Genomic DNA, 17011 nt, shown 5'->3' with positions numbered 1-17011 from the left:
CCACATGGTCCTCTGATACTTCTCTACGAGTGTTACCCCATGGATTTCAGGAGGGGTTAGCTGGCCTGTGGACCCCTGGGCCAGTGCAAGGAAGCAGTTATGAGATGGAACTTTTTGCTTAGAGCTTTTATGCACACCTTCACCACGAAGGTGGCTTTGAGAAGAAAAGCTCCGAGGCCCAGATTTGGGCGGGAGGAGGCAAGGAACTCGTGGGTGGGCACTTCTGCTTGCAGCTCCTTCTGGGCCATGCAGGATCGCTGGACTGAAGAAATGTCTTCCACCATGCAAAGCCCTGGTGTACCACTGAAGTAGGCTGTGAGCACGGATCCCTTTGCCTTGGGAGCAGCCACCCATCTCCTTGCTGTTGTCATGGTGGTGCCATGGTGATGCTGGGGTTCTGAAGCTCTCGGCCCTGGGAAAGCCCTGCTCAGGAGCGAAGGGGACACAGAGATACACAGAGCCCAGGGTTGGTGCTCAGGTGTGTACAGTGTGATCACACTGTGCATGGCCAGTGCCACCCCGAACAGGAATCTGTGTATGTGTATTTGTGTGCTGTCCAGACCTGTGCTGCACTGTAGGTGTTGATGGAAACCAAGGATTGTAGCCCTTCTCTTAGGAACCAGCATCTTCCATCGCTGTGATCCCAAAGGAGCCTTCCCCGTAACGGAAGGGTCATCACAGCCACGGCCAGTTGAGCCCCTCTATTTATGTTGTCAGGATGTGTGTGTGGCTTGGGACAAAAGACACAGATTGCACAATAAATTTTTTTTTTCTTTTTTACCCACTGACATGTGGCAGTCCCTTAATGGGCGGGGACCCCCTGCACCAGCCTCGCACCTGCACACGGGATCACTATCCCTGGAGACCGGTCCAGTGGAGAACCGGGGGACACTGGGGGAGTCTGGTGGTGCCTGGACCGTGGCTGCCCTGCTGTGCTTGGCACTGAGGGGACGGGAGCATTGGTTGGTGTTTGGGATGAGGAGATGTGACCCGGGATATACTGAGGACGCTGGAGCCCTCTTGTACCGGGTCTGAGAGGACCAGACCCCGGGAATGGTGGGGGCTGCAGGGACGGCATCCTGGGCGTACTGAGGATCTAGGGCCTGCCAGTGCCAGGGACTACTTAGAGTGCTGAAGACCGCCTGTGCCCGGGCTGAGGGGACCAGACCCCCGGCAGTGCCACGGGCTGCTGCGGGGCCGGTTCCCATCCCGTTCCGGGCGGAGGGGCCGCGCCCCCCTTCCCTCCCCGCCCCGCGTGGGGCGGTGCCGCCGGCGGTACCGCCCGGTTTCCGGTGCCATGGCGGCCCGAGCGCGGCCGGGCTGGGGGCTGGCGCCGGGGCCAGGGCGGCCGGCGGGGCAGCGGCGGGGCGGCGGCGGCGGGAGGGCGATGTGAAGCGGCGCGGAGCCATGTCGGGGTGCGCGTGGGGCGCGGCGCCGCCGCTGCTGGAGGCGCTGGGCCGGCTGTGGGAGGTGCAGGCGCCGCTGGGCAGCGGCTCCTCGGCCTCGGTGTACCGGGTGCGCTGCTGCGGGGACCCGCGGGCCCCCCCCGGCGCCGTCAAGGAGTTCGTGCCGCCCCCGGGGCCGCGGCCCGGCCCCGCTCGCCGCCCTGGTGCCCGCCCGCCCGCCGCCGACTGCGCTGAGTACGGGTTCCGCAAGGAGCGCGCCGCGCTGGAGCAGCTCCGTGGGCACCGCAACATCGGTAACAGCACCGCGACCCCGGCACCCCGACCCCGGGCACCCCAAAGACCCACGCCCCGGCAACCCCCGCGCCCCGGCACCCCAAACCCCTACGCCCCGGCAGCCCCCGCACCTCGGACCCCCGCCCCGCAGCCCGGGCACCCCCCGATCCTCCCTCGGATCCCCAGACGCCTCTTCTCGGGGACCCTCGCGGGCACCCTCGGTCCCTACGGCCCCCACCTCTCCCCGCCCAGGGCTAACTGGTGTCTCCGAGCCCACCGTCCCAGCCAGGGAGGGGAACCCCCAGCTCCTCTGGGAATACGAGCATCCTCGCCCCCAAGCCCACCCGCACTGGCAGGGCATTGCGCTCCTTGGGTTGGCAGCCCTGGGTGGGCACGGTGTGAGGGCCCTCAGCCTGGGTGCCCCAAAGCAGCCTTGCTGTGGTGGGTGCTCCTGGTACCCCACCCCTTATCTGGACAGGGGGTCTGCAGGGGATGTCCCCAGGGAGAGCAGGAGAGACAGGCATCACCTTCTGGGTGGGCAGAGAAGGTCACGGAAGGCAGGGCACCCCTGAGTCCTCTTTTGGGCAGGGTGCCAGAGCTGCTCTGGCAAGAGCCATCCTGCCTGTGGGACAGCAGTGGGACAGTGTACCTACTGGCCTGCCTGCTCTATGCTGGAGCTCCTGGGATGCCTCCACAGGTGGGAATGAGCTTGGGAAGGGATAAAGCCTGTGTGTCAAAGGTGGCTGCTGGAAGTGCCCTAGTTCACCCACTGATGCTATTTTTTGTTGATATGAAATGTTTCTTAATGCCATAATGTGCCTGGACTCCCAGGCAGAGCTTGGGTTCCCACTGTGCAAGATTTGTCACAAGAAAGAGATAGGCACGTCTCAAAAAGAGTGGTGCTACATCCAGTTTGCCCACTGGGACCCCGCTTATCCACATCCCAGATTGCCCTGAGCAGGAGCACCCATCCCTGTCTCTTTAGCAAAGCCTGGTGGGGTGCTGTGAGACCAACCTGTTCTCTGAAGCCTGTAGAGGTGACAGGGCTGGTTTTCCCTTGCTGCTTCCTTTCAAGCCTGATTACAAAACAGCTGGGCTGCCTGCTGCAGCTGTGGTGGTGTGGAGCGGTGCGAGGGGGTGACCGATGCCTGTCGCTGTGTCTCGCTGCAGTGACGCTGTACGGCGTGTTCACCAACCACTACTCTGCCAACGGCCCGTCTCGCTGCCTGCTGCTGGAGCTGCTGGACATCAGTGTGTCCGAGCTGCTGTTGCACTCCAGCAACCAGGGCTGCTCCATGTGGATGATCCAGCACTGCGCCCGAGACGTTCTGGAAGCCCTGGCGTTCCTGCACCACAAAGGCTACGTGCACGCAGACCTCAAGCCACGCAACATCCTGTGGAGCGCAGAGGAGGAGTGCTTTAAGCTCATTGACTTTGGACTCAGCTTCAAAGAGGGGAATCAGGTTTGGCATGTGCTACTCTTGAGGCAGATGGCTCTGTGTTGTGTGGCTCTGTGATGCTTCTAGGTCATGAGTATAGGACTTGACGTGACCTGATCAGAGTAGCTGGGCTGCTGCTGAGGGTTTCCTGGAAAAGGTTAAAATGTTGTCTGGCCCCAGAAACAGAAGCTCATGTTCCCATCTCCCTTAGTCTCCCTGGGTTTTGTTGATGGCTTAGCCTTTGTGCTGCAAATTCCAGAGTTAATGATGTGCTGAGAAAAGTGGTGTCTCAGCTTCCTGGGAATTTTGCTAGTTTTTGCGTGGTCAGACGAGTGGGAGCACCCAGAAATGCAGAATTTGCTTTCATCATCCCTTATCATGGGTAGTAGGAATCCAGGCTTCACCATCAGCTTCTCCAGTCAACTGTGTTATCTCTGGCAGTGTCCTTGTGCTTGTCTTTACTGTATCTTCAGCAGCTTCCCTTTTTCAGGAAGTCTGGATGTTTCTTTTAAGCCCATGCTCTGGTTGTGGGTGGGCAGTGTCTCTTCTACTCTGCTTCTCTCACTTGCTGAGCTTTTGCTCTCTCTCTTCTTGCTGTCACTTTTTCGTTTTGGTGATACTGAGTTTTCTAAGTTTGCTCTTGTCCATTTTATTCTCTTCAATGGCTTCTCATGGAAGCAGAGAGCCTCGAGAAGTTCCGCTGTGGGCTTGATAGAGCTTCCTTTCACCCCTCCCTCTCTCAGTAAAGCTTTTCCATCAGGTAGCCTCATAGACAGAACATTTGCCTTTGATCATTGGGTGATGGATGGTAAGTCCAGTAAGCGAGCTTTAATTTTTTTGTTCAAACTTTGCCCTGGCTTGTCCTCATTCCATGCACACTTCTCTTTTAGAGGTTTTAAATTATTAGACTTTTTTATACCGATTTACCTGGTATTAACAGTACAGCTCACTGATTATGAATATCACAGGGTTGTGTGGGTGACCTGTCTCTGAATTCTTTTGTACAGGAGCTGTTTTTAATGTTTGGACTTCGTAACTCCTTCATGTTGTCTTCAGTTCTCCCACGTTCTTGGCTGAGTTTGTGCTGGTAATCTGTTGCTGTTTATCAGCAAAATACATGCTCCTGGTGTCCTGTGTCTAATGCACATATTTTTATTTAATTCAGGTCTCTGTTTTACTGCTTGCTCTGTAAGTTGCCTCGTAATAGGTGATCAAATGTTTTATTTGCTTCCATGGTTCCTTCCAATCTGCTTTCTTTGGCCTGAGTTTCCTTTACCCTTTCTCAAAAACACACTGGCTGTGTGGAGTGAACTGTCTGACCCTGCTTTGCATGTGCACCAGGTATCAGTGTCTCCTCCCACCCCTGCCTTGGGCAGCAGTCTACCTGCATGATTTCCTTATCCGAGTCAAAGACCATGCTACTTTTATTTACAACAGTCCTGCCAAGCTTATCCTTACATCAGGTTTCCTGCCATTACTGTTTTAACAGAGAATGGCTGTACATATAGAAAGGTCTCAACCACTTGCAGCTCTCAAAATGCTTTAGGTTGTAGGACTGACATTCCATCTCAGTCTTTTCCCTGGTGCCACTGACCATGGTGTTTTCTTTATCTCTGAATGTTGTTTGGTGGGGCTGCCAAATTGCTGCTTTTGCCATGCTGGAGGTTCTGCTCCTTACTGATAGGAGGAGGGACACTGATGAGTGGTTTATGTATCTTTTTTTTTTTTAAAGTTCATAAGCCACTTTTGAGCTCTCTTGCTGGAAAATGTCTTCTATAAACTGTATTTTCAGTCAGAGAACCAGATAATCTTGGTTTGACTGTATTATCATGGTAGGAATTCCCAATCCTGTGCCTTACCCAGGAAGTAGGCTTGCATATTCTTCTGTCATTCTTTGAGTGTAAAATAAGCCCTCCCATGTTAAAAAGGTGCAGCATGCAGTTTGTCTCTGTACACTTGGCTGGACAAAGCCACAGCTGACTGACCAGGTATTGCCTGGGAGCAGGAGGCTGGACTGGAGCCTTCGGAGCAGCCCCTCCAGCCAGCACCTGTGTGGTTCTGTCATTTCCAGTTTTCTTAGAAGCAGACAGTGTGTGGACATTTTCTTTTGCTGTGCCAGCCACGGCAGCTGGGCAGGTAGTGATTGCTGCAGCACTTGAGGCCGTGAGGGGGAGAAAGAAGAGGTGTGTGGGAAGTGCCTTTGATAATTTCCTTGTCTGAGCATTATGTGCCTGCTTCGTTCTTTTAACGTTCTGTTCCAGAGAACATCAGCACTTGAATGATGGCAGCAGTTACTGATCCTCACTGCTCAGACAGGGCTGTTTGTGCTCTCACGCAGCCAACGTGGGAGCACAGTGTGGGTGTTCAACCCTTATCCTGAAATTTCTAGCGTCTTCTGTGCTTGGGAGAGTCTAAAGGGCCAGTCTGCAGTGGCATCCAGCCTCTTCCTCCCAGCAGTGCTGTCTTTCAGAGAGGGCAGATGTTAGTGGGATGCCTGCTGTTTTGCTGGGAGATGTTTTCTCTTCCAGACAGTCTTGTTTTTTCCCCAGCACAGCAGTATAGGGAGGTGAACTCCCTGCCTTGCACGAGGCTGTAACAATGTTCTCTGTCAATTTAGCAGTAGTATTTTGGGGCCCTGTTTGGAAGGATAGCTGTGAATTGATTTAGGGATATAGAGTGGAGAACGTGATTCTGGAAAATGAACTTCCTCTGTGTGTTTGGCCTCCTGTAGGATGTGAAATATATTCAAACAGACGGGTATCGGGCTCCAGAGGCAGAACTGCAGAACTGCCTGGCGCAGGCAGGGCTCCAGAGTGAGACAGAATGTACCTCTGCTGTGGATCTGTGGAGTCTGGGAATTGTTTTACTGGAAATGTTCTCAGGAATGAAACTGAAACATACAGTCCAATCTCAGGAATGGAAGGTGAGTGAGAGGGAGCTGCTGAGAGCATTCTTGCTTGCACCGAACGAGTCCTCCTTCTTCCTGGTCATAACCTGGATTTGTGAGGTAGCACCTGGCAAGTAGATAGTGTTACCAGGACGTTTCTCTAATCCGATTGCTTTGAGGATTAAGGTTCCAGAGCCCTTAAGACACACTTGCCCTGTGGGATTGGCATGTCAGAATACTGCCTGTGTTCAGGTTACTGAAAGATGAGGGCTCCAAGAGTCTGTGTTTGGAGCCTGTGTCTTGCCTAGATTTGGCAGGCAAGTTGTCCTGGCTGTTGTCGTGGCACAGGAGGAAGAAAAAAATCAGTGGCTGATGTTTGTCAGCCAGTTCAGCAGCACAGTGACAGAGGAATTATTTGCTGGTTTTAGTTTAATGTTAGCTCTAATTTGGGGATTTTTTGGTAAGTCTATATCCTGAGAAAACAAGAGGAAGGCTCTGTGTTGTGAGCCTGTCCTCTGTTTTGTATAAAATAACCTTGTTTTGTATTCCCCTTCCTAGTAAGAATATCCTTTCAGCATCATAACCTCCACAGTCTCAGCAATTTTTCCTGCATATGGAAATTTCCAGCTTTTGCACAGGCAGATGGGAAAAGCTTAATTTGATGTGAGCCTGCCAGTTTAACATGTGAGGCTTGGGCAGTTGGGGGGGATGTCTCACAAAATCCCACAATACTACAGCCCTCTGCCATCCAGTCCGGAAAATGGTGGGATATTGCAGGCTTTGCACTGGTCTGGTTTTTACCTCCCTAATCACTGTTTCTTTCTCTTTGCAGACGAACAGTTCTGCCATCATTGATCGCATATTTGCCAGTGAAGGGGTGGTTAATTCAGCCATTCCAGCTTATCACCTCAGAGACCTTATCAAAAGGTATCTTACCATATTTGCTTACGGGTGCTTAAAGATGTGCTCTGTGAAGTCAAGCCTGTAGCCTCACTCTTGGCAACTTAGAGCCCAGACTTAACACTTTCTTTCATTTTTTTTTTTTTTTAATCTCCCACTGTGCTGGTAACAAGTGCAAGCATTATAATAATGTTTTGGTTCCTCTGGTTTTGGCACAGTTTGGAGTAAGAATGTAAAGAGTATCAGTCATGATGTTGATCATTTGCTGTTTCAGTGCTTTGCACTTACAGCCAAGAGGTTATATTTGGAGAATACTGAAGACTTTGCTGCTTTGGGGGAGTGTTGTCAGAAATGAGGGAGAGGAGCAGAAAGTGCTGCTCTCTGCTGCTGTCAGGATTCAAATGCACTTGTGAAACTCTACTGAGAAGTCTGCTAAGGGTATTGTTTCTGCTGTCCTGTGACTGTGCTCTGAAGCTACAACTGGGCAGAAACAGTATTGGGAGCCAGTGGTAAAGCTTAGTAGGGCATGTTCTCAGGCAAGCCCTGCGCTATTAACTGCTTTGAATCTCATTTGTGGAAAGATGTGGGAGCTCCTTGGAGTGTGATCACTTTCATGGGACTTGTGCATGCCTGAGATGTGGGCTGAATGGCCTGGGGAGGTCAAGCTGGAACATGCTGTGTTCCCTGTGAACTTGTAAGTGAGCAACTTCCATTTTCTGGTGCTGAGAGGCATCGAGAAGGAAAGCCTGCTATACCATATACCCAAAATGCTTTCATGGGATCCTTCTGGTGTGCTTCAGCTCTGGGTTGGAAGATGTGCTCCTCGCTCTTCTCTTTGTACCATAACCACCCTGAAAATATGATATTCCTCTGTACTGCCTTCCACTGAGTGGAATTGTCTGTGCAGGAATATCCCATGCAAGAACATGTATGTCTTCTCTTCCAGCATGCTTCATTGTGACCAAGGAAAGCGAGCCTCCGCTGAGAAGGCTTTATGCAGCCCGTTCTTCAGCATTCCCTTTGGTAAGCTGTGTGTGCCAATCCTGCTCGTGGCTCTCAGCTCGTGCTGGAAGCAGCACAGAGTGCAGTTCCGCTGTTGTTTCTGGTTCAGGCCTCATTGCTGCTCCTTTGTGGCTCTTGCCAGCCCTCCGTGGTGCCGTAGCAGGCAGGTCAGCCCGTGCTCTCGGTGCTGCCCTGCCTCTGCAGCCTCGTGGGTTGTCACTATTCCCTGGTTGGATTCCCGTTAAATTCTGACCAAGTGGGTACTGGCAGCAGAATTCATCTGAGGGGACAGAAATAACCAAGACATTTACCTAATGTTGTGACCATTGACGTGCTTTTGAAGAGTGAAATGCTATTTATGGTGAGTGGATGGGTTTTCTTATGCCAAGTGTTTCCCAGCTGAGAAATGGCCAGGAATGTGAGTGACTAAGGCAGCGGCTAGTGGTGGCGTGTGCTGCTGCCTCTGCACGGGTCAGACAGTCCCTTGTTTTTAAGGTGTGAACCTTTTTTGCAGTGACTGGCCTGGCTGTTCTCATGCCAGGTCACGGACTGACGTCACTGTCACTTTCGTCTGTCCCTTCAATTTAGGGAAATAGAGGTGTTTCCCCGGAACCTTCCCATGTGGGTTGCAGGCGGTCAGCAAAAGGTGGGCTGAGATCTCCCTGTTTAGGCTCCTGTCCCTCCCTGTTTTCTGTTCCAAAAGCAACACAGTAGCATTCTCCAGAGCTTGTCTTCTTTCAAGAACACCAGTGAAGAGCTCTGCATCCAGCTTTTCTGCAGCATAAATTACTGCTTCAGGCATCCAGCTTCTGGCTGGGCTAGGATTTCCCCTGGAATCCTAGCCCTGCTTTTCTTAAGCTCCTTGCTGAACCTTGCAGCAAAGTTCACTAAGAATTGCTCCTTATAGATACTGATATTTCTGTGTATCAGGCAAAAAAAACCCAATCCTGTTTTAAGACTTCACTTGCACCTCAGAAACCGGGACTGTTGTATTCAAAGGTGCCTTCCATGGCTGAACCTTGCAGCCAGTAGTGCTTTAGAGCAGAGGGAATAGTGTGTTGGCAGTGCTTTCTGGTCTAGTTTTAAACACATAGACCTCTAACTGTACTGAGGAAGGTGCTTCTGTGGTTAGTGCTATGAGTTTATATAAGAGCTTCCATTTTTCATAGTTCTCTTTGCTGGTTCTTTTCTTTGCCAAACTTGTGCTTATTCTTGTCTGCATAAAGAACCATTTACTTTTGCTTTCCTAGCAAGTCAGAAAATGATCTATCATTGCCTTTCACTTGGACACAGCTTTTCTGTTTAGAGCAAAGACAGCTGAGAATGGCTTTCCTTGTCATTTACAGCCAAGTCTTGACATTCCAGTTCATCAGCTTCTTTCCTGTGTTGTCAGTGTGGTTGGTGTCACCTGGCATTTGAAGAGGAGCAGAGGGACTGGGTAGAAAGTACCTTCTAAAGCAGAAGAGTATTGCAAGAAATTAATTTGTCACTTGGGTACAAGAATACCAGCTGGCTCTGAATTCTAAGTGTTGGTCTGTCTCCCTCTCTGAGAAAAGACATATGAAACGAAGGACAAATTTACCTTAGTCTGTTTCTTCTCCTGGGTAGCAAGTGACAGGACAAGAAGAAAAGGCCTCAAGTTGTACCACAGGAGGTTTAAATTGGATATTAGGAAAATTTTCTTCACTGAAAAGGTTGTCAAGCACTGGAACACGCTGTCCAGGGAAGTGGTGGAGTCCTATTCCCAGAGGTATTTAAAAGACATGTAGATCTCGCATTTGGTGGTGGACTGGGGACATTTGGTGGTGGACTTGGCAGTGCTGTGTGGGACTTGATCTTAAAGGTCTTTTCCAAACTAAATGATTTTGTGAATAAAAGGGGCAGCATATAAGACCAAGGTGGCACTTACATGTTTCTTTCAAGTCTCCAGTTCATCTGCTGTCTCTTAGTTGCAAATAGTCCTGTGGAAGAATGGTCCTCAAAGTTCACTTGGAGCTGTAACGTGCCTGGTTATCTGAAGGCAGCACTTTTGTTCAAAGGGCAGCCCTGAGTGCTTTCTGGCATCGTCTAGTTTGATAAGGCCTTTCATACTCTAAGCTTTTCATAAGGGCTTTTCCATGTCAGGCAGGAGGAGATTTTCAACATCTGTGCTTGCCTTGCAAGCAATCTCTTCTTGGACTATGAGATCAACATCTTCTGTCTGTGCCTAGCAAAGATGTCAGCTCCCTCATATGCATTGTGTGCTTAGCTTGGAAAAGCATTTCCTAGGAAATAACAGCCCACTTTGCAATCGTGGTTAGAAGGCTCAGAGTGGAGAATTGAAGCCATTTCCCTTTTCTGTCACTTCTCACTGTCAAGTGGGAGAGCTGTGAGGTACCACTATTGTGTTCAGCTGCTGTAGCTGCCAAAACAAATAAACACAATAACACTCTCTAAGTACTGCAAGTTGGGCTCCCAGATCTTAAATTCATGAGTGGCCTGCCAGTCCTGTCCAGGAACTGTGAAATCAAGCTTTTTTTCTTGGAGAAGTGACAGTGTCCCTGCAGCTTTGAGTTTATAGAGGATATCCCCATTTTTGCCATTAGCCTTTCCACCTTGACTGTTTCCTGCTCCCACAGGGGTATCTATACTACACTGTTCTGGGCTTCTTGTCTTCTAGAGCCAAGTGCCTCGTGTCCAGTGCCCAAAGGGTTTTGTGTCTGCTCCTGTGAAGTTGTTCACAGGGTCACTGCTCACCCACCTTGTGGCCATGCCTGATTCTACAGCGCTGCATTGTTTAAGTAACCAAGTAGTTTTCCCCACTTCTGTTGCAAGATTGTATGATGGTCTTCAAAGCAGTGGATTACAGTTGGTTTTTGAAGAGGGAAGGTTTACATGGTGTTCAGGGAAGAACTGAGAGATATTCTAGGGAGATCTGAAGCCTGTGCCTTAGTGTAACTTAAGAATTGGAGTTACAGAAGCTGGCCAGCCTGTTTTCAGCTTGTCTGATGGCAGTAACAGGAGAGGCAAGTTGCAGAGTAGTTCTTTCATCTTCTCACATCTCCACATATACGAGGTAGTTTGTTCAATGAGCGTAGCTCTTGAGGTCACATCAATTTCTGAGGCTGAGCTGAGGAGACACAACTCCAGCCTTCACTTAAAGAGCAATTTCAAATGCTGGCCTCAGAATAATTGCAGAGTGCACTGAACCCATCGGAAGAGTCTCTCAGTGCACAGGTGAAGGTAAGCTGGAAACAGAATACAGACCGTAAATGCAGGTAATGGAGCAGAGAAGCAAAACTGTACTGCAAAGAGCAGTAAGTGCTTTTGTATCATAGTGCACTTTGAGTCAACCTCCTGTTTTCTTGCTCCTTTGATTTCTTTAATTCTTTGGATGCCAAACAGCTCCCCATATCGAAGATTTGGTGATGCTCCCCACGCCTGTGCTGAGGCTGCTAAATGTTCTAAGTGATGCTTCTCTGCAGTGTGAAGAGGAATATGAAGGTTAGTGCAAGCAATGTTGTCTTACAGACTGTTTTGTTTGCCTCTGGGGATGTGAGAGCAAGCAGGTGAGCAATTAATAGGCTCAAGAACAGTAAACAAAGAGCTGCTCAGCTGAGATTTGGTACCAAGTGGGTCAACTGCACCAACAGAGAACAGACTAAGAGACTGAGAGAGAAAGCAGAGATTGTAGGAAGTTCTTGAAGGATCCCAAATTTAAAAAAACAAAACCAAAACCCATATTTTTTTTGTTTTCTTCTCTGTGTAAATGCCTGCAGACTTCATTCTGTGTTTGTGGCTCTGAGCTTCCATTGGACATGTACAGGACTCTGGAGTTCAGTAGCACTCATCCTTAGAAGATTATTAATGGATTTATCCAAAATCTCAGCAGAGAACTGAAATATCTCATTGGAGTTCTTAAACTGTGGTAGATGGCCAGGCACGTTGGTGGAATTTGCATTTCTGCTTGCTGTCAAATCCATGTGAGTGGCAAAAGCTAGAGAGCTCTGGGAATACAAGTTTGAAGGCTGGGTTCTGCTCACACAAAGAAGCGCTTGTGGCAGCTACTTTAGTTCCCCTCCTCCCAGTGCCATAGCAGGCACTCGTAAATCCCAAATGTTTTAGCTACTGGAAGGCCAGCCTTTGTGTGCAAGGAAAAGCACTGTTCATGTTCTCCAAACCCTGCTCATGGAGGTTCACTGCCTGCAGGTCTGTGTTCCTGAGCCTCAGTTCAGACATTTCCATCTCATTATGTGGCCATGAAGCAGCATCAGCTTCTGCTGTGGCACTTCATGCTTGTTTATTTTAAATTGGGAAGAAAAAGCTGTGTGTTGACTGAGCGTTCTTGGTGTGTTCATCTTGCCTTCATTTGTTTCTTGGCTTGTCCTAGTTTGCAAAGTGAAAGACAACCAACTCTTTCCTTTCTCAGATATCCTGGAAGACATAAGGGAGGAGTGTCAGAAATATGGACCGGTGGTTTCCTTGCTTATTCCAAAGGAGAATCCTGGTAAAGGCCAAGTAAGTGAACGGAGGGAAGAGGCCATGTATTCCTACACATACACTCCATGTGCTGCAGAACTGCTGCTCAACGCCTGGACATCTCTTGGCTAATGGCAGTGCTAAAAATAGATGGCTATTTTGAAGGACAGCACAGGTTCCTTCCTAGTTATGTAAGGTTGCCCAAACAGCTTTAGCAGGGGAGTTGAGATATGGGATGGAAGCGTAGAAGCTAATGGGTGGGAAAGGAAATGTTGAGGATATAGAGCATCATCATACTTTCTCCCACCTTACCAAATGAGGAGTAGGAGATGAAATCCCAGTTCAGAGATGCAGCTCTTTCCTTTTTAGCTCCAATGCTCTGTGCTCAGCCAAGGATGGAGGGAAAGAATTTGTTCAGGAATGGTTTTCCCAGCTGCAGGGTGGGAGGGAGGGAGTGGCGCGGTGCACTGGAAGTCCTGTTTCTCCTCTCTCTCTTTCAGGTCTTTGTTGAATATGCAAATGCTGGTGATTCCAAAGCTGCCCAAAAAATGCTGACTGGAAAGATTTTTGATGGCAAGTTTGTTGTGGCTACGTTTTACCCACTGAGTGCCTATAAGAGAGGATATCTGTACCAAAACTTGCTGTAGGCAGTAGCAACAATCAGAAGAGTTGTCTTGCTCCTCTTCCTCACATGTTTTACAGTTGAATGTGCAAAAGACCTTCCTAGCCCTGCTTTCGAGTCATCTGTGAAGGAGAGATGCAAAGGACTTGAATGGGCTTTGAAACCTTTACTGCTGCTTTGTGATGTGCCGAGGAGGCCAGGGTGGCTTTCAGCGTGTGCCTGTGTGTGTGTTGTGCTTGCTCGTGTGCGGGGGGCGCGTGGCTCTGCCCTGGTGGGCGCTCGCGTGGCAGGAGCGGTGACGGTGGGAGGTGGCCCAGCAGGCCTGGCAGACCTTGGCAGGCTCTTTTCAGTCATTTGCAGCGAGGCCAAAGTCTTGGCCTTAGCACTGGACTTGGCTCCAGGGAGAGGATTTCTCTGTTAAGCTTTCCTATAACTCTAGTGGTGGGGAGGAAGAAGAGGAGGAAGGCTTCCCTGCTTTTTGTTGATACCGTTAATAAAGAAGCAAAACCACCATCCTCTCTAAAGCAGACCAGGGTTGGAGTCTTCTCATCACGTAGAGCAGAGGGAGGCTGTGAAATCGGATCTGCTGAGCCTGTGGGGTTGCCCTGTCACCGTGAGCCAAGCAGAGCCATCCAACTGACCTGGCACAGACATCATGCTGTGCTGGGGCAATGAGGCATGGATGATATTGCCTGTGGGGAGCTGAGCTTGCTTGTATGCCTGGGGTGGGCCAGGACTGGTGGTGGATACCTGGTCAGAGCAGTGGCAGACTCAGTCCCCACACAACCTGTAAGCACTTTGTAGCCTGAGGTGATGTGAAAACCCTGCTGTGTGGAGTCATCTTTCTAGCACATTCCGTGTGCTGGCACTGATGCTCCCTAGCTCTGATGCCAAATCATCTGTAATACATAAGCGTCTTAAGGTGGTGTTTTTGGAAAGGAGTGCTACAGCACGCAGTATTCTTTGTGTCTCAGCAGGACTCCTGCCCTGCGAGTCTTATAAGAACAAATATTTGTCCGTTGTAGGTCCCACGCTTGGCTTTTCTGTGGTGTGCGTTTTGGTTTCGCGTTAACCCATTAGACTTGTAGATTAGAAGCACTGACACTTTTGGTCCTTCACAGGTTACACAAAGGGCCTGAGGCAATCTGAGATCCTGTACAGAAAGGGCTTAATCAGTCATCAGACTTGACTGGCCAGGAGAAGGTCTTTCCCACTGTCTGGGACGACAGCCATGTGCTTCTGGGGAAAAAGCACTGGGCCAGCAACATCGCTGCTCCCCCCAGAGCTCGCTCTGGTCATGTGGCTGCAGTGCTCAGGCAGACACTGCACAGCTGCTGGTGTGGGGTTGGCAGTGACTTGTTTCCCAGGGTCGTCCAAACCCGTAACCCAGCAGAGGCTCTCCCTGCAGAGTGGATGCTTTGCTCCTGACGAGCACAGGGTGAAGCAGCCCTGCTTAGAGAGTGATCAGCTTGTGGCTGGTGGTGGCTTGTGACCCTGGTGCCAGTTTTAGTGAGGAGGAGAGCCCCCCTGAATTCTTTTCTCCAGCTGAAATACTTGCGGGCAGCTGCCTGAACCATCCCTGACCTTCCCTGGAATAATACCTGAATTACCTTGCAGTTTACTGTTTGTGTCTTGCTGATGCTGGACTTGCTGGAATCCTGCACTTAAAAGTTCCTCTTGATTTTTCACTCTGTGTGTGGTGTGTCAGAAGATCCAATGTCTGTAGCACTTCATGAGTCTGAGTTCCTCTCTGTGCTGGTGTATATAGTCCTGTCTACTTTGGCCCTTCCCAAACTCCCCCAGAAAGGACCAATCTCTGAATTCTTCTGTTGCCTTTGAGATGGCGGGCTTGCCAGGGAAAAAAAAAATGCCGCAATGAGTTTTAAGGTGTGATTTGCTGATCGCATTTTTCTGGGAATGATGCTACTTTGGTGTACATAGCTGTTAACCAGCTTTGGGGTGTGTGTGATTCATTGCTTTTAATTTAACTGTCCTTGCAGTGAAGCACCTTTTAGTGTCTGGGAGGAACTGAATGATTAACTGGGTGAGGGTTTTTCCTATGTGAAGAGCAGTGTTTAAAGTATTGGTAGGCACTGACTGACCTCCTCAGCTCTGTGTTGTTGCTGTCCCTGATAGGCTGAGCCAGGAGTCAAAACACTTTGGCCCAGACTTATACATGTTGAATGCCATCATGCCAGCAACATTAAGCTGGCAGGAACAGTCCCAAGAGTTCCTGCCCTGCTGAGTGCTGCCCATGTGGGGACACAGGGAGCTCCCCTGGGTGCTGTCACCTACAGCAGTACCGGGACAGGGAGGTATTGAGGTGCAGGTGCAGAACTTGAAGGTGTTTTAAGTTCTCACGTGCGTTTCCCTAGGACCGTGAGCCGCTCTGTCATCTTTCAAGCATATCTCTTTTTCAGTCAGAATTATGCTTTGGGATTTTCAACTATAGAGCTGTGCCAGGATTAATCTTCAGAGAGGAGCTACAGCCTGTTCCTGCAGCATGGTAAAGCTCCTCCACCAGAGTTTGGATGGAGGTTTGTTCAGCTGCTTTAATGAAGCTAAATGAATCCTCCAGATGCAAACTTCTGCTACCAGGTCTTTTTCTCCTGATGTACATCGACCAGGCTTGAGCACTGAGCTGGGCAAAAACCCCAGAGCTGCTTTTCATTTTCCTCACGGCAAGAGCTGAGGATGCTGATCTCTTTCCTGTCATTGGATCCACCCCTCGGCAGGCTGTGGGGTGCAGGGAGATTTAGAAGCATTTTATTGTTATTCCTCACCCTCTGTCTTCAAAGACTTTTTCTCCCAAGATGAGGCTTACTCTGGTGTCTCAGCAACCTAGTGGTGGCTTGGCATAAGTTTTAGCCCTGAGTTTCTTAACTCTAGATTGTATCTGAAGTGTGTGTGGTGATTCAGTCCAAGGTATCTGTCGTGGCGTTGTGCCTGGATGGGCCTGGCTTTCCTTATCTCCAGATTACTGCCTGCCTGAGGTGCAGAAGTGTTGAGGCTTTCCACTCAGATGCTTGCTGGGTTTCCTGGTCTGTGCTGCTCCTTCCCAACAGCCCCTGGTGTAGCACTGACCTACGTAGTTCCACCTTAGTCATAGGGTAACTGGTGTTCAAATCACTGGCCAAAGCACAAGTCAGCTCTGATTTTAGCTGTAGTCCTAATTTTATTCTCACTGGTCTTCAGCCTCCTAACAACATAGCCTAGGCACCGTGTTGCACCCAGGTTGTCTTTCCAGAGGGTTCAGTACGCTTCCTCCTGCTGTGCCGGATCCTGTAACCATGTGCCTCCCTTCGGGTTAGATGTCAACTGTTGTATCCTGTCACGCACCCTTGCTGAGCAGATGTGTGCTTGATACAGGTGATTAATAAACGATGCTTCAGTAGGAAGTGGTTGTGCAGCGTGCTGTTCTTGTGGCACTGATGGTGAAAAAACACAGAGCTGGGCCAGTTCTCTGTCACCCTGTGCCAGTCCTGGGGGACAGGGCTGTGACCTGGCCATGGTGGTGGTGGTATTTGTGCTCGGCTGTTGGAACTTACTCACCCTGTGCGCCAGCAGGGCTGCAAACGCCGGTGGGAGCGCCGGGGTGAGCTCTGCCTGGCCGGAGCCCCCCGTGTCCCGTCCCAGTCCCTGGGGGCTCGGCTGCCTGCGGCAGCACCGCCTACGGCCACCGCTCACGGGTGTGTTCCTCGCTCGCTCTGGCGTAAGACCTTCCGAAGGGATGTCATGCGGGGGGGACACCACCCCGTGACTCAGGAGCCTCCCCGGGGGATGCTCAGGGTTGCACAAGGTCCCGCAGCCGCGGGAGGGGCCGGTGTCTCATCGGTCCTGGAGCGTCAAGGCTTCCGGGCCCAGCTGGCTGAGGGGGGGGCTGTTCCCCGCGGGGCTCCTCCTCCGCAGAGACCCCTCCTGCGGATTTTGGGATGGATTTGGGGTTTTTCTTCACGGGCCCCTCCCCTCCGGCCCGGCCGGGGCCGCGCGCTGACGTGGCGCTCGTTGCCATGGCAGCCTCCGG

General features: G+C 50.6%; 1 protein-coding gene and 1 long non-coding RNA gene across 2 annotated transcripts; one reads left to right on the top strand and one right to left on the bottom strand.

The window, feature by feature from the left end:
• The first annotated feature begins 1362 nt into the window (after positions 1-1362).
• On the top strand, positions 1363-16385 carry UHMK1 (U2AF homology motif kinase 1). The gene is made up of 8 exons (XM_027902958.1): positions 1363-1699; positions 2850-3142; positions 5850-6041; positions 6838-6932; positions 7852-7928; positions 11292-11390; positions 12316-12404; positions 12866-16385. The coding sequence occupies exons 1-8, from the start codon at positions 1408-1410 to the stop codon at positions 13010-13012; spliced, it is 1284 nt and encodes a 427-aa protein (XP_027758759.1). The 5' UTR covers positions 1363-1407; the 3' UTR covers positions 13013-16385.
• On the bottom strand, positions 16143-16804 carry LOC114067486. Its single transcript, XR_003573405.1, has 2 exons — positions 16540-16804; positions 16143-16415 (listed from the first exon to the last, which is right to left on the bottom strand). It is a non-coding gene; the product is annotated as an uncharacterized LOC114067486 (long non-coding RNA).
• Between the last annotated feature and the right edge of the window lie 207 nt (positions 16805-17011).

This window comes from Empidonax traillii, unplaced genomic scaffold (assembly GCF_003031625.1).
Source record: "Empidonax traillii isolate 1590-97213 ecotype Southwest subspecies unplaced genomic scaffold, ASM303162v1 scaffold923:size341358, whole genome shotgun sequence".
Lineage (NCBI taxonomy): Eukaryota > Metazoa > Chordata > Aves > Passeriformes > Tyrannidae > Empidonax > Empidonax traillii.
The sequence above is the reverse complement of the archived record's forward strand: the minus strand, read 5'-3'. Positions and strand labels throughout refer to the sequence as shown.